The sequence below is a fragment of the Botryllus schlosseri genome, chromosome 8 (assembly GCF_051294905.1).
Source record: "Botryllus schlosseri isolate E-star chromosome 8, Bs_hap1, whole genome shotgun sequence".
NCBI classification, from domain to species: domain Eukaryota; kingdom Metazoa; phylum Chordata; class Ascidiacea; order Stolidobranchia; family Styelidae; genus Botryllus; species Botryllus schlosseri.
This window is the reverse complement of record NC_137243.1, coordinates 25,039,149-25,055,622: the sequence shown is the minus strand read 5'-3', so window position 1 is coordinate 25,055,622 and position 16,474 is coordinate 25,039,149. Positions and strand designations below refer to the sequence as shown.

Genomic DNA, 16,474 nt, shown 5'->3' with positions numbered 1-16,474 from the left:
TGCGGACAGTTCAAATACCTTTGCCTCCTAAAACAATGAGAGAATAAAGACCTCCTATATAATTAGTTGAAAAAAGTATAATACAGGACATCGTTATTGACCCATTCTGGTTACCGGGCCTCTTCACCCTCATTGACAGTGTCTGAAAATGCAACAACGAGGCGGACAACGAAGCCAGGAAATGGTGGCCGAACATAAATTCGCGATGCTGTTCAGAGCAAACATTGATGTTCACCACAATCCGTCGCAACCAACAACTGTCGTCGCAGAGGTAACGCAGTCTCGCCATATGTTTATAAACTACTGGATTTCAAAAATTCGCAACTACAACTAGAACTACTCACTTTTTGGAATACCGGTGCACCACTAGAACTGGATCTAATCACTTTTCAAAATACGTAATTAGAACTACAAACTTTTAAAAATCAGCAACTACTCACTTCTCAACATCCGCAATTAAAACTACTCAATTTTTAAAATCCGCAACTGCTCACTTTTAAAAACTCTCAACTAGAACTAGAACTACTCACTTTTCCAAACTGTCAACTATAACTACAACTACTTACTTTTCAAAACTCGCAACTAGAACCACTCAGCTTTTCAGCATCCGCAACTAGAACTACTCACTTTTGAAAACTCTCAACTAGAACTAAAACTACTCACTTTTTAAAATCCGCAACTAACTTACTTTTCAGCTACTAGAACTAGAACTACTCGCTTTCCAGCCTCCGCAACCAGAATTAGAACTACTCACTTTTCAAAACTCGCCACTAGAACTAGAGCTACAACTTTTTCAAAAGATAGATAGTTTGTACAAGTCTGGCTCTCGCCAATTTTGATCACCATTATTGGTGTGTTACCATTTACGATTTACCTTTATCGAATTCAGGCAATGTCACTTCCTATCGTGGTGATATCTCACGGGAAGCAGGAGCCAGATGCGCAAGCCACTATTCTCTGGGATAACGCCTTCTCAAAATTGGTGAGAATCTTTAAAGTGTTTAAAGAAACCGTTTGGGTTTGGTTATGTATCGTTACTCCTAGCGCTGGGCAAAATCGAGTACATGAGTGATTCCATTCTGTATCACAACTACAACTATAAGTACTCACTTTTCAAAACTCGCAACTAAAACTAAAGCTAGAAGTAACGACCCCTAAAAATCTCCAACTAACTAACATCAGATAATACAAATTACCGAATTGCAAATGAGCTAATAAATATTGGAGATTTCAAAAGGACGGGGTTTTAAGTTTTAAATGGGCAGTGTTTAGACCTCGAAAACCCACCACCTGACTATGAAGTGATGACTCTGAGCTAGCAAAGGCTGCAAGAACATCACACAACAGAATACTGGTATCAACATTCACGCAAAACGACGAGACGTGTGTTCTAGTTGTTCTCCAGCTAGTTTTAAATATTCAACTAGAACTAAAGTACTCAAAAAACAGTAGTTAGTTCAGTGGTTCTCAACCTTTTTGACGTCGCGGTCGAACTTAACAAAAATATATGTTGCGGACCGGTGAAAATTTGAAAATACGTGACTCCAATAAGGATTATGATAAATGTATGCAATTCAAATGTAGCATTGGCAACTTTTTAATGCTACCTATTTGATATCATATATTTATATGTGGTTTTGTTGAAGTTTATGCAAGACGAAGCTCGCGGAGTCCTGTAAGACAACTGTAACTTGATTGTGATTGATCGGTTTCCTGTGCCATTTGCAATAACTTCTATTATAATGTCAAGTGTTGGTTAATTGCACTGTCGGAATTTACAGAACTTTCTCAGAAAGTCTCCGTAGCTTTCACATATAATTTATCGGTAATAAGTTGTAGGCTGCTTTTTAAACAGTTTCGCACACCACCTACACTATTGTGAAGCCCAAGGTAGACCATGAACTAGCTATTATGGTACGATGCAGACAAAACTTCTTAAATCTTCGAACTAAGATATAAATTCTAATATATCTGACAGGCCGGCAGGAAACTTGCCATGAATCGCCACTATCTTGATCAGGGGTTCTCAACCTGGGGGGCGCGCCCCCCTTGGTGGGGCGTGAAACATCGGAAGGGGGGCGCGAAGAAGCAGTCACCTGAAAAAATGTTTGCGCTCCGCGCGATTTACCTCCAACACACGCGTGTTTCCCTCTATATAGACCCAATTTCATATTTTTTATTCTCTCATCGATATTCATAACCGACCATGCCACCAAACAATCTGTTTGGGTTGCTAGCATCCTAGTTGGATTTTGTGATATGACGATAAGGGGGGGCGCAAAATTTTTCATTATCAAAAAGGGGGGCGTGTCTAAAAAAAGGTTGAGAACCACTGATCTAGCTCAGTAGTTTGTCCAAGTCTGTGAAATTCTGATATTTTCCAGAACCGTAAACCATTTGAGGTAGACACCAAAGTACCGTGGAATGACCTCCTGGACGCGCTCGACGGGACATGGAAAAAGGCTTGCGACGAAGGTCAGAGTGGAAAGGTCGTCGGACTGACAAAAGAAGCTCGACGCTTTTTGACCATAAAGATGTACAGTGAGTAGCATGCCGGGAATTTCACCTGTAAAAGGGACGCAAACTTTTGCAAAAACGGCTTTGTACATCTCAAAATCAGAATTGTATCAAGTAGGCCTAGGTAGTTTTGCCTGAAAAAACTGCAGCATTCTGGTTGCTCGATTTAATATTTTTTTGATATGACGATAAAGGAGGGCTTGAAATGTTTTACTATCAGGGGGCGTGTCGCAAAAAGTTTAAGAACCACTTTTCTAAATCAATCGAAAATCTGGTGTTTCATTTGGCAAGTTAATGGACAAGCATCCGGCAAAGTAGAAGTCTAGTTAGTTGGCAGTCAACTTTAAACACAGGTTTTTTGAGGAGTTCTAGTTCTAATTCTGTTTGCAAATTGTTGAAAAAAGCGAGTAGTTCGAGTTCTAGTTTTTTTTTGATACCGGTGTTCTGTTATGTGATGACTGGGTTTGAAAGAAAAAATGAGGGGTTTGAATTTGCTTCAAATTTACCAACATAGCAGAGAGAGAAAGCGAGAGAATCTTTATTCGTCTACATTACATATCAACATCACACAACAAAAATGTAACACAGTGAATTGCGACATGCAAGGTTGACGGTAGGCTCATTATGACAGAGTCTTCGGAGTAGAGCCACCCAAGACAGGAGCAATTCATTATGGTTAGGTACATGGGGAAATAACGATTATGTCAGGTTCTTATGTTGACGAACTTGCACGTATAAGATAAGATAGCGTAATGGTGGAGCGTTCGGCTTCTTGATCGGTAGGTCTTGGGTTCAATCCCCGGCCGGGTCAGACCAAAGACCTGATTAGTAACACTGGTATCCATGACTTCCCTGCTTGGCGCTCATGCATTACTGGGATAGCATGGAGAGGTGGTGCAAGACTTAGAAAGCCATACAAGGCTATATCTGCACCCTCCTTGTCCAGCGGTATATGCACTCATGGTATGCATATGCGCAGATCGTGTGTGTGTCATGAGTCGGTGTATATGCCCCTAAAACATCAAGGACAAAAATAAACTACATCCTTTCCTTTACCCGCGAGTCCGGCAGTGATGTCAGTTAGCGAGTCACTGATCTCTCGTGAACAATTACATACGCATTGTGTAAAACGCAGCCTAGGCGACGATTTTTGCTGAACAAAATCCCATCTTTTATAACACAGCCTTGACACGCATCTCCTGATCGTTATGTTTTAGTATTAGCAGAAATTCGATTTTAAAAGTGAGTTATTCTACTTCTAGTTGCGCTTTTGAAATAAAATTAGTTCCCGATCAACTAGAAAACACGTGTCGTCATTTGGCGTGAATCGTGACACCGGTGTTCTGTTGTGTGAAGTTCTTGCAGCCATTGCTAGCTCAGAGTAATCATACTGACAGCGTCTGACTTCAAGCATTTTGAAATTGAGATGTAAATTTACCCATTCCACCCCAGCAACCGAGGACTAATCGCACAATTTTCAGATCAACCCGAAGTGCCTGCAGAAACGTTGATATCGTGGCAGCGATTCAAACACGAAAAGGGCTCCAACCTGATCACGTTCTCGATGTGGTTTTTCAAAGCTATGCAGCTGTGCAGCAGCTCACACGTCAAAAAATACTGGAATAATGGGTGCGTACGGTTGTTTTTGTACATTCGCATTTAAGCAGATTAATACTGAAATTAAATGTCGAAGGGTCGGAGATCATAAAGGTAGCAGATCAGGAAGAATGCTCATCGTGGCACATTTATGGCGGAGATTATAAAGTTAGCTGATCTGTGAGAATACTAATCGTCCGAGTAAAAACTGTGAATCAATTGTGATACGATCATTGATGTACAATGTTCTTTTCAATTCTCTACTAGTTGCTGACGACTACCCCTGAGAGATGATGATGAGATGCGATACGACCTCCAAGTAAGGTCATCATCTAGTCTGCGCCAGTGTTGGGATCAAGTCACTACCTTCGAGTCACAAGTCATTTCGAGTCATTGCACATTTTGACTCGAGTCAAGTCAAGTCGATCAATTTTCAAAGGTGACTCGAGTTAAGTCAAGTCACTCGATTTTGGAGGTGACTCAAGTCAAGTCGAGTCAAGTCACGAGTCAAATCACAATTTTCAAGTCAAATTGCCTTTTCGAAGTCTGAGACATGAATACGTCATTGCATTTTGCTAGTTGTCTGAAATACAGATTGAGTGGTCATTGATTCTGAACCTATGAACGAATATAGAGTTAAATATACACACAAGAAGGCGCTGCATTGCTCACATACACGTAGAAATGTTCAACTACGTAAGTAATTGCATAGCCTCAGTTTATTGTTACCAGTCAAAATAGAGAAACGAATTGATAAGATGCAATACATTACCCGTTCACATATTAACATGATACAATTTGAGCCTGCGCCGATGGTTGAGGAGTATTTTATAAACTATATTCGAATTCAATTTCAATAAAACATGAGGTGTGGCTAAAGTGAGAAGAGAAAACAGAAATGGATATTTTGCTATTAAATTACTACTAGTTTACGACAACCGGGGCCTACGTTATTCACGGCCTTATATTGCGCTTGCCAGAGCTAACAGGCCGATGGTCGCCAAACTGAAATTCGCGTTGATACACGATTTTACTTCTCGCTACCAGACGCCTCGCCTCAGATGAGCTGATTGTATTCGTATAACAGGCTAAATCATTATCTTACCGCGAGAAAGTGACAAGAGACGTCGTCGCAGATGCAGTTATCCACCGATCGCAGAAGTAGGCTAAGTAGTGAGAAAACACTGACTTGCTCATGAACTCTTTTATTGCATGGTAAAATCAATTCAAGCATGTGAAGAAGAATTGGTACACACTGTCATATTAGAAACTACTTGCAAAAACAAACATGTACAATGTACATACAAACATACAAGCTTTGAGCACAAGTACTGCGAATGAAATGCGTCACACTCACATGCAAGGTTCGTCTTGCTCAACTGCTGTTTTTTACAGTCCTTCACAGCATCTTTTTCACAGAAGCATTTACCAGAATCTGCTCCTTATTGTAACACATATTCACAATAATTTTGATTACCAATTTCAAAGCTAGATCTCGATAATCATAACACGCAAAGACCCACCGAATTGATGCAAAACATATTCACCAGCTTCCCTCACTGCAACGTGGGGGTGAGATCAGATTATTTTATCAGAACCATATAGGAATAAAAAACTGGATGCAACAAACTTGGCGAGTGGTTCTGAGGGAGCAAGCAGTCCCCCGTGAGCGAGCAAGTTGAAATAGTGTGAACTTGCACCCCCCGGACTGATCAAAAAATAACTTGAAACATATCTGTCAAGCCAATTTTCGAGGACCTTCTTACCAATGTAACTAGAAACAACATACAACACCTCCTCACTGTCAGGAGATAGAACTGATCCGGTAATTTAAATTGCCACGTAATCAATGACTTGTTTGGAATGGTAAAAATGAGTTAACTTTAAACTCAAATATCATGCTCCAAGTTATTATGTCAATTTTTAGGCTGGAGTGGAACAGTATTATCGTTTCACAAGTGGCAACTTCTGTTAAACCACCACAAACGTCCCCCCACTCATTTGCTTATACCGTGAGAACTTTCGTTCAATCGGGTCACTTTGGAATTTTCTTAGAATAACATATACCCCTCTGCAAACAAGTATGCCATAATCTGTAACTGTGACTGCAGGGTTTCAATCAGAGCTTCTGAGGCTTGCTTTGACGGGGATTAATTCTGGGGGTTGCATCCGTTCCATTTTATAAACCAACTAGCGAAATCGCGAAGAAAATTGATTTTGCTATCTTGTGGAACCACTGCTTTGGCAAAGCGGTTGTTGAAAATCAATGTCAGCAATTGACAATTGTCCACCAAGCATTGGTAAAGCTCAAGAAAGAAGCAATATCACCCTTGCGAGGCAAGTAACTTCAGCAAGTTGCAATAGTTGACTGATGGATTGGAGCCAGAGCAAAATTGACATTTTGCTTCTTATTGAGCAATGAGGAATAAGTCAATTTTGGCGCTTCACGTAAATTCGAATCCAGCTTATCATCACATCCTCTGATTTTGTGAAGATCTTTCTGAAATATTCTTCTCTTTGGTGGTTTTCTGCGAGTAATCATAGTCGGGATCAATGAAGGCTGCTGCAGCTCCTGCTTGGATCATATGGAAGGAAGAGCATTTCTATCCAAAAGCAGTTTTTTTTCGCAAGCCATAGTCTTTGATGTACTTTTATTTGAAGCAGGACAGAATTCTTTGTTGGCATCACATTCCCATCACGTCTATTCACAAAAGATATCCCATTTTGTAGTTCCAAATCATCCAATAGAAATTGGAACGATGAAACTTATTGTTTAGTTGTCAAATATACGGACTTACAACCATAAACTGAGCATTTATTGACCATGACCGATTATTTTCCCTTACGCCAAACCTGAGTCACCTAGAACAAGTATACAATCAGTAAAACCTGAGTCACTGTAAGAAAAGCCCCATGATATACCACCACGAAAGATTCACCGATAGTACTGTGCTTGCATAATACGCATCGCAAAGAATTATTCAACCACTGCATACCGGTCATCATGACAGCCAAACACCAACGCCACTACAGTCAAAATATAGTACCTAGCATTAGCTAATCACGGCATCATTCTATAACATTTCAAACGCGACGACCAGCTCAAAAACTTCATCTCAAGCGTGATGGGTCTGCTACAGAGTAGTTCAATCACATTACTGTAGCCTGCCTGATTGTACGAGACGGTAAAAACGACATCTTAAAACATCTGTGCCAAGCTTCCACTGGAGAACTCGCTTCAAAATGAGAGGAGTCTGGTATCAGAAGCGAAATCAAGACAATCGCCAATTGTTACGTCGAGGGTAATCGTCCAATCAAAACAATCGTCCATTGTTACGTAAAGAGTAATCGCGAATATATGTTTTGTGAGCGTCGGCCTGTTAGCTCTTGCAGGTGTAATGTACCAGACAAGGCCGTGAATAACGTAGGCCCCGCGACAACGTACGCTGTAAGCATCGATCACTTCGTTTGCGGTCAATTTATTTGTGAGAGAACAATGGAGAATCAGTAAAACACACGATCTTTGAATGATTGGTCGATTTCACGGGTTACACCAGAGTTTCGCGAGCAATTCGAACATATGGAAGTCATACAGTGATTTTTATCGAAACCGATCTTGATGACTTGAAATTGACTCGTGAATTTTGGTTCGAGTCACGAGTCAATCCACATTTCTGATACGCCGAGTCAAGTCAAGTCTAGTCATTTTACCAAAGTGACTCGAGTCAAGTCAAGTCATGCGAAAAAGGTAACTTGAGTCAAGTCATGACTCGAGTCATCCCAACACTGGTCTGCACCACTGTATTTTTCTCCTCCATGCTATCCGTGGATGCTAAGCGCCTAGCTGGATAGCCGCAGATACTAGTTTTCGAGTCTTTGGTCTGACCCGGCCGGAGATTAAACCCACGACCTATCGATCGAGAAGCTGGACACAACCATTACACTATCTCGCTCGGCGTCAATCTGCCGAAAATATTTCAACATCAATATACTAGTCAATTATATATTGAAGTTCTGTACCTCGAAGAAGCTCTTCGATTATGATTCGTGTTAAGAATTATCCAGGTAAAATCAGAAAGTCGGAAATATTTTATCCAACTTCTTGTTTCGTATTTTAGATACATTCATGGCTTTATCAGCAAGTCAGAAAGCCACGACATGCTGATGCGAACTGCGGAAACCGGAGTGTTTCTCTTCCGATTTAGCGAGACGCTAAAGAGGCGTGTGTCGATATCGTTCAACAAAATGTTGGAAGGTTTGTTTGCTTGCCTTACATGTCTGGATTTTAAAAAGTTTTTGTTCGTCTTGGGGCTTGGATGGTTAAAAATGATTGTGTTCTGGCACTTGTTCACACAATAGCCCTATATTCCTGCTCAAAATACTGACAAAACAACGTCAATTGAAAAGGGGCATTACGCACATCTTGTTGATGCATTTGATGAAATTATTAGTCAACTGAACTGAGCTCGGAATTTGTGAGATTTCTGAGCCCGTGTTCAAACAAAGTTGCTACTGATCTGAACTCAGATATTTGTGGAATTACCGAAGCTGTATTCATACCATTTCAGTGCTGTTAAACTAAATGGAACTGACTGAACTGATTTCAAACATTTGTGGAATTACCGATCCCGTGTTCAAACCAAGTTGCTACTGAACTGAGCTCAGAAATCTGTGCAAACACTGAAGCTATGTTCAAACCGATTTCGTACTGGTAAACTAAACTGAGCTGAGCTAAAAATGTGTGTGATTTCCGAACCAGTTGAAACCAAGATATAACTGAACCGAGCTCAGAAATTTGTGCAATTACCGAAGCTATGTTCAAACCAATTCTGTACCAGTAAACTAAACTGATCTGAGCTCAATTTGTAGGATTATCAAACCCATGTTCAAACGAAGTTGCTACTGAACTAAACTGAGCTGAGAAATTTGTGCAATTAATGAAGCTATATTCAAATCAATTCCGTACTAGTAAATGAAACTAAACTGATCTGAGCTGACTAATTTGTACGATTATTAAACACATGTTCATACGAAGTTGCTACTGAAGTAAACGTAGCTGAGAAATTTGTGCAATTAATGAAGCTATGTTCAAATCAATTTCGTACTGGTAAACTAAACTGAGCTCAAAATTTGTGCAAATACCTAATCTGTGTTAAACCAATTTGGTGCTGGTAACCTAAACTGAATTGAAATGAGCTCAGAAATTTGTGCAATTACCGAATCGGTGTTCAAACCAACTTCTGACTTTTCCATTTCACTCAAAAAACACTTTATCTCAGGAAAGCGCATCGTCATCAACCTGCAACCATACTCGTTGAAGGACTTTGACAAGGTCCCGCTCCTGGACATGGTGAAGCAGTTAGATGATTTGAAATACCTCTACCCTGATATCCCCAAAGATGAGGCCTTCTACAAGCCGCCTGTTACAGGTACCAGCAGTAGGCTTTATTAGCTTTGAAATTCAAGTGTCACATGATATTTGTACCCGATGAAGTCGGGTCTTATCTAATATCTAGTGCTGGGTGCAAGATTTGAGTGCTCGAATCTGAATTGAGAATAAATTGAAGAGCCCAACCAATGTCAAATTTGAGAGCTGATTACACTACGTAACAAAATCGGGTGAAATTTTTGTTTCGCTTGATTATTTAATGGCTTCTGGCTAATTTGGGGGCGCTGATTCCGATAATGTCACGGTTGTCCGCTATCATCAATCATTAGCCCTCTATGGGTGAGGGTGGGGTATGGGGTTTCGACCAGGCTGCACTGCAAAATGAACAGGACAAATCTCATGTAGTGTTATGTCGTCATTGTTGAGCTGTGGGTTCAGGTCTCCCATACATAGATTTGACTAAGTAAATGAATTCCCAAGCTCAGTCAACTCATATATGCTGTGATGTTGCTGTAATCTGCACCAGAATGGCGGGTTTGGGCTAGTATTGCAATCTACATGCAAGCTATTTTTTCTCCGTTCAAGGGATCAACAGATCAGTAGGTGTTATAATATCAGAGATATTTCTTTTTTAGTGTGATACATTATTGTCATTGAGCAAGCTATTTGGGGTAAAGAACTTCGGAATAACGCGAAACAATAACTTCATATTGTTAATTTATTCGCTAAAAGCTTTTTAACTGACTCTCACCAGTATCTTGACTGTCTACTAGTTGTTTGCTATTGTTATTATTGCATCATATAGACAAAATAGTTCCTACATTTCGAATTTGATTCACCCTATTACTGACGTTCGCTACTGATGAAAGTCAGTCGAAAAGCTTTTAGCGAATAAATTAGCAATATGAAGTAATTGTTTCGCGTTATTATTGTCATTGCAAGATTGATTCAACATTTTTTCAATATAGAAGTCGCACTCGGTAATAGGCAATGCAGAATTCGCCAGATTTATTTTGCTGTGTCTGTGAATATTTTGTTGGTAGAATACACATTTCTATTATTATAGTGAAAAAAGGCAAGTAGTGAACAGGTTATAGAGTGCATAGTACTCCACAATAATTAATATCTCACTAATTGACGAGGGATACACCAAGTAAGAAATTCGGAACCTCATTCTCATGTTAAAGAGAATTGAATTATTTTTAATGGACTGTTTACAGCAAAAAATCGACTCCATCACCATTAAATCAGCTGAACATGTTGGGTGGTGGTTAAAAAAGAATTTCAAGTCAAATCGACCCGAGGGTCTAGGATTATCTAGTTGTCTAAATCTGAGTCTTATACTGTGCCTTTGATACATGGTGTGGAATTGACCATGTAACTTTTTCCAGACTCTACCCGCGGATACACCCCGACAATATTTAAGGTGGCCGTGTCCGAGACCTCAATCCATGAAGACTCTGGCCTACCGAACGGCTGGCAAGGTATCGATGACTCGTTGTGTTTGGTGGAGATTATCGCGTTGCATTTCATGTGTCCTGAATGTTGAGATGGTCACTATTTTATTCTCCAAAGTATACTGGCTATTCTATGAAATTGTGAGGTGGCCACAAAAAATGCTGCACATCAGATGCCGGTCCCTTGCAACCGGTGAAAGTGTAGTTATTAGAGTAAAAACTTAGATTCATATTACAAAATTTAAATTTTACAGGCTGGTTGGTACCCCCACGCACTTTTTGATAAGATGCATAAGTTTGGATGGATACCAACCTGTAGAAGCAACGAATTTATTGAAGTAGAAAATTTTGGATTCGAAAAAGCAGTATTTACGCTGGGAAATTATATCATTTAGCTATGTTACTGCAGTAACTTCTATGGGTTGCAATTGAGTCAAAATTGTTATACATCGAGTATGACTCGACTTGACTCAACATGACTTTACTCGAGTCACTTAAATTGATCGAGTTCTTTTATATTCCAGTGAATCAAGATACAAGCATGGACGCAGATTCACCTTGAGGTGTTCGATACGTAAGGCAATATACTCCACGACTGAAGCAATATTAGTTTGAGCATCATACCTCACGTGTCCGAAAATTTGCTCTACATAATATTGCTATAATTATCAGGAAATTTGATCGCGGTTAGTGCGAGACTGGGTTCTTTACGACGTTGTCAATGTCACGGCTTAATCTCCGAAAATCGATTGGAGCAAAATTATTATCTATTTATTGATGTTTTGATTTTGTTGAGAAACAGGAAAAAAGAAATCACTAAACCTAAACTTTTTATGGTGTCGTTGGATTTGTTTTATAGTCTCGCAGTAACATCATTTAATTTGTCGTGTGTTTCATATTTTATAGAATTACGATTTATTCTCACAGCAGACTACCAAATGTCAATGTATGTGCCTTTAGGGTGGCGCGTTCGCCGTTCATTGTACAATTTTGTTGTTGTACAAATGACATTTCAATACGTGATCACTAGGGCTGCTCCTTGATGGTACGAGTTGATTCATCAACAAAAGTATAGTCTCAATAGTATTTTCCGCTGTGGATGCCTTGAAACGTTGGTTGGTCGTATAGCAGCAAACAAAACATACAGTACAAAGCGACATGCGTTAGTAGAGATGATATTCCTAAGTCGTGATCAACCCCAGGCATTGTCACAAAGCGTAATGAAATAAGTATGGTCGAAAAATACCAAATTATCTTTAATATGATGGACAATAGGCATTATATTCTTTGTGGTAGCATACAAGGTTCATATTTGCATTGCATATTTAAGGTTTGATTCTTCATTGCTCTGTACTTCAATAGTTTTAGTGACCTTTTACTTACTTTAGCTTTAGTTTGTATTAACATCTGAATTCGTATTACATTCGAAATTGAAATCACAGTTCAGGTCTCACAACAGTTGATAATTGTATTAAAGTTCCACCTCCAAATGTATTAATATTAGTCATTCTACTTTTTGTTATGGTAATTCGATTTTATACAATCAACTGCCGCTAAAATAGTTCTGTAGCGCATCCGTTCTAGTTCCTCCTGCAAGATTGTTCCGGTGATTTTAATGCAATCTACTTAGAGGTCAACTTATTTACAGCATCAGTGTATCTTCTTTTAAACATCTCTGACCAGTTATAAGAGCGCTTACTATTTGCCCACAATTAATTCTTATCAGTGTATTTTGAAAGTGCCAGTACAATCTCTGTGGTACAATTGCTATTTGTAGTGCTTTTCCAATTATTTTAATTACTTTTCCGTTGTTTCAAGTGGTTACAATGTGGTGCCGTGTCACGAATGATGTGAATGCAATTCTTTAATTCTCACTGTTTCACTCTATATTTTTTAGTAGTGAGTGAGTGACGGTTGCTGATATTTCCGGACTATCTTGCTCTTGTTGAAACTATAAAATGGTATTTTGTACCTTCGGTTGTGACATGACAGGCGTGGCGATCATTGATCGATATACATCGATATACTTCGACGGTAGCAACAGCGTGGACAATGCTATTTCCGTGGTCATGTTGTTTCGACTGCTTCTGAATTTTACACGTCAGGCTCATGCGCACATATAGTTCATGATGAAGCGCAACCAATATCGGTTTCTAAGCTAATGCTGATAAAAGCAATAACTAGCACTTCACACTGACGATAACCCCAATATAAGTCAGCCTAGATAAACTGCACCTGGACATTGTTCAGTTCATACATAGGCACCGAACCTGGATAAATTATGTAGATATGTCGCTTGTCGGTATTTGTGTATTAATAATTTCAAAACTGTGATACAATGAAAACCTAGAATGGGGTCGAAACGACTGGAAATAGTCTATGAAATCAGACATCCACCTGAGCCTAGGCGATGTAAAGGAGAGGCATGCACAGTGCACACTGCACATCACACTGAATGAAAGGTGAAAAAAGATATCATAAAGGGACAAGCGACAAAATGAGATGACATGTGATGAAAGGCGAGATCGATATATCAGGTCTTGGTCCGGTAACAGGATCGTAGTAAGCAACATGCAATCGAAGTTAAGAGGAAATCCCTTCTTCTTGCCAGCACCAATCGGTAAACTTGAGGGCTGACTGGTGATTCAGTAGTTGTTGTCAGCAAACAAACGCCAGCATGCGAGCTAGGTGCGCGCATTCAATGCGATGCCAGGATCTCGTAGTGATGAATGTAATATCCAGAATCACTTATTACATGCGCATTGCTTTTTCCTTATCATCTGTTTCGTGTAATGACTGTAATTGGGCCATTGTCGCGCCACGACCCACCAAGACATACAATCAAGAGGCCATATAACATGCGACTCCAAGAAGTGTGCCAGAACGATCGGCAGCGAGAAAACCTTGACCGAAAAGGTCTATGCCCTTATGCTGACCGAAGACTTCATTATATATACAAAATAGATATAGGTTTAATTGTGTCCATAGGCGCCTAAAAGACTGGCGCCAAATGTTCCTGTCTTTGCAATCTGAACCTTACAAGACAAATACCATCCCGCTGGGAAAAAAATTATGCCAGTGAAGAAATACCAATTTGAAATCGTGTGCGTCTCTTAGTTTAGAAGCCTACGTTTGGACGATTCTATATTTTTTGATATAGCAGACTGGAAGTCACGAAATAACATCATGTAACGAAGTCATATCAACGGGTCCGCCCGCCCGAAGATGTTCAATTATTGTTTACGGGCCCTCCCGTTTTCAAGACACTTCACTCAGCTCTACCGGTAAATCTAATTACGTGAGTAGAGAGGACAACAAATTGATAGCATAATATATATGCAATCGCCGATCTGATTGACCGATTTTATCATAAATTATCGAAAATTTTCGCAATTAGCGCTGGCTCACAGTACATTACAGATGATTTCGTGACAAACGCGAACAACGTGAGGGGGGGGTTGTTTTATCACCCTATGGGAGCCCAAGACCCACGTTTTTGGGGGCCTGACGAGGTGCTGTTTCGTTCCTGCCAACGGGTGTACGCTCGAAGATGTTTAATTATTATTGAGTGGTCCTACCTTTTCAAACACACCTCACTCAGCTCTACCGGCAAATCTGATTACGTGAGCATAGAGAGAAGATAAAAATTGATAACAACATATATGCAATTCCCGATCATACTGACCGATTCAATCTTGAATTCTAAAAATATTCCGCGCTTAGGCGACAAAAGGTGTTTCACTAAACAAATTCCCAATGAATATGATATATAGCGATAAACAGTGAATCGCCGGGGGGGTCTGGGGGGTGAAACCACCCAGAAGATCGGTATATAAACCCTATGGGGGCCCAAGACCAAAGTTTTTCGGGGGGGCTGACGAAGTGCTGTTACGGCCCTGCGGGGATCGAACCCACGACGATCAAGAAGCCGGACACATCCCATTACACTATCTCGTTCGGTATGAAATTAAAATGACAGAGTGTGTAACTGTTTTTCAATTGTGAGTGTAGCAAAAGCCAAGCAGCATTGTTGTGTCACAATGCAACTCAATCACAATGCATACACATTGCACAATGATTTCGGGCGTTTCTGGAGACATGACCAGAAAATTTTTTTATAGTATCATCATCATTATCATTGGTTTATCAGCAATTTTATCAGTTCAATACACCACAAAAATGCGATACAATGAAAAGACAGGAAGATGTCGAAGCGACTAGGAGTAGTCTATGGAATCAGACAGCCACCTTGGCCCAGGCGAGGAGGCATGCACACTGAATGAAAGTAAAGAAGATAGTATAGTAAAAGAAAGCGATAAGAAATAGGGCGGCATGTAATGAAAACGAGATCGACAGGTCAGTCGTGGTCCGGTAATCTTGAGGATGGACTGTATTTATTTAGTATAGTGATTGCTTATATTTCGACTTGAATGTGGACATGCTCGTCGACTGTCGGATGACCGGCGGGATACTGTTCCACACATCAGGTCCGGCATATTTGATAGAGCGATGATCTGTTCGTTCGATCATATGATATTTGAACGACGAGATCGCGCGTGTGTTGTAGGCCTACTTCGGCGCTTTTGATTCCGAGGTAAAGAAGTCATTGAAATATTCGGGGCAACGACCGCAGTGGAACTGATACATAAACTTGGCGATTTCTAGTTTCCGCATATCTTCTATGTTTAGGACGCCGAATCTCTTCAGCAGCGACTTGTTGGATGGGCACTGGGCAGCCAGGCCCCTTTGGAGCCCTAGCTATGATTCGGAGTACTTTTTGCTGTAGTTTTTGCAGTGGCTTGAGTGCAGTTTTACTGACAGCTCCCCAACCAGGGCTTTGGAGCCGGAGCAGTGCATTTTCACCGGAGCTGGAGCTCAACATAAAATTCCGGCGGAGCCGGAGCTGGAGCCCGTTATTTGAGGAGTAGCTCCGGCTCCGACGTATTTCATAAGATGCAATTATATATGCAACAACCACATCTGCTGATTTATCATAATTGAAGAGCAGGCCTGAATTTTATTGCTGTACATAGCAATGGCATAAAGTAAAGTGCGTTCTAGTGCAACAATGATGTTATCAAGAATTGACAAGTATTCATTATGACGCCACAAGCCGGCACGGCGGCACCCATGTCTTCGTTGCGACGTCGGATGTTACTGACGGATGACAGACTCTAGATTACTATAGATAACTAACCTTAGGCTTACCATACGTCCTCTTTTAAGAGGATTTGTCCTCTTTTTTGACTTTTTTGAAAGTGTCCTCGGAGGACGCCCTTTTGTCCTCTTTTTTGAGATTTTGTCCTCTTTTTTTAAAATTTAGGTGAGATTTAGAGGAAATTGCGAGTGATATGCCGCAAATTAGCGCAGAAGTGAAGCTCCGGCGGGTATTTCGGAGGGAAAAGTGGTGATTTCAGCTCTTTTTTTTTTTTTAGTCAACCGATCATGAAGTGGGAAAAATGTACCGGTTTTTGAGAATTCTTCTCCAGTTTTGCATGTCTGGAATTTCTGAAAA

The 16,474-nt window shown here is 40.3% G+C and overlaps 1 protein-coding gene across 2 annotated transcripts in view; it reads left to right on the top strand.

Moving 5' to 3' along the window:
* The window catches only part of LOC145445442 (signal transducer and activator of transcription 5A-like), a 44,514-nt gene extending 31,584 nt beyond the window's left edge, over positions 1-12,930 (top strand). For both annotated transcript variants that reach the window (XM_080323633.1, XM_080323632.1), the window contains exons 14-21: positions 140-271; positions 890-982; positions 2,385-2,541; positions 3,999-4,146; positions 8,232-8,368; positions 9,393-9,542; positions 10,894-10,986; positions 11,484-12,930. In XM_080323633.1, the coding sequence (XP_080179759.1) occupies positions 140-271; positions 890-982; positions 2,385-2,541; positions 3,999-4,146; positions 8,232-8,368; positions 9,393-9,542; positions 10,894-10,986; positions 11,484-11,521 (948 nt within the window). In that variant the 3' untranslated portion in view covers positions 11,522-12,930. The remainder of the gene's footprint in view (positions 1-139; positions 272-889; positions 983-2,384; positions 2,542-3,998; positions 4,147-8,231; positions 8,369-9,392; positions 9,543-10,893; positions 10,987-11,483) is intronic.
* Positions 12,931-16,474: the final 3,544 nt, after the last annotated feature.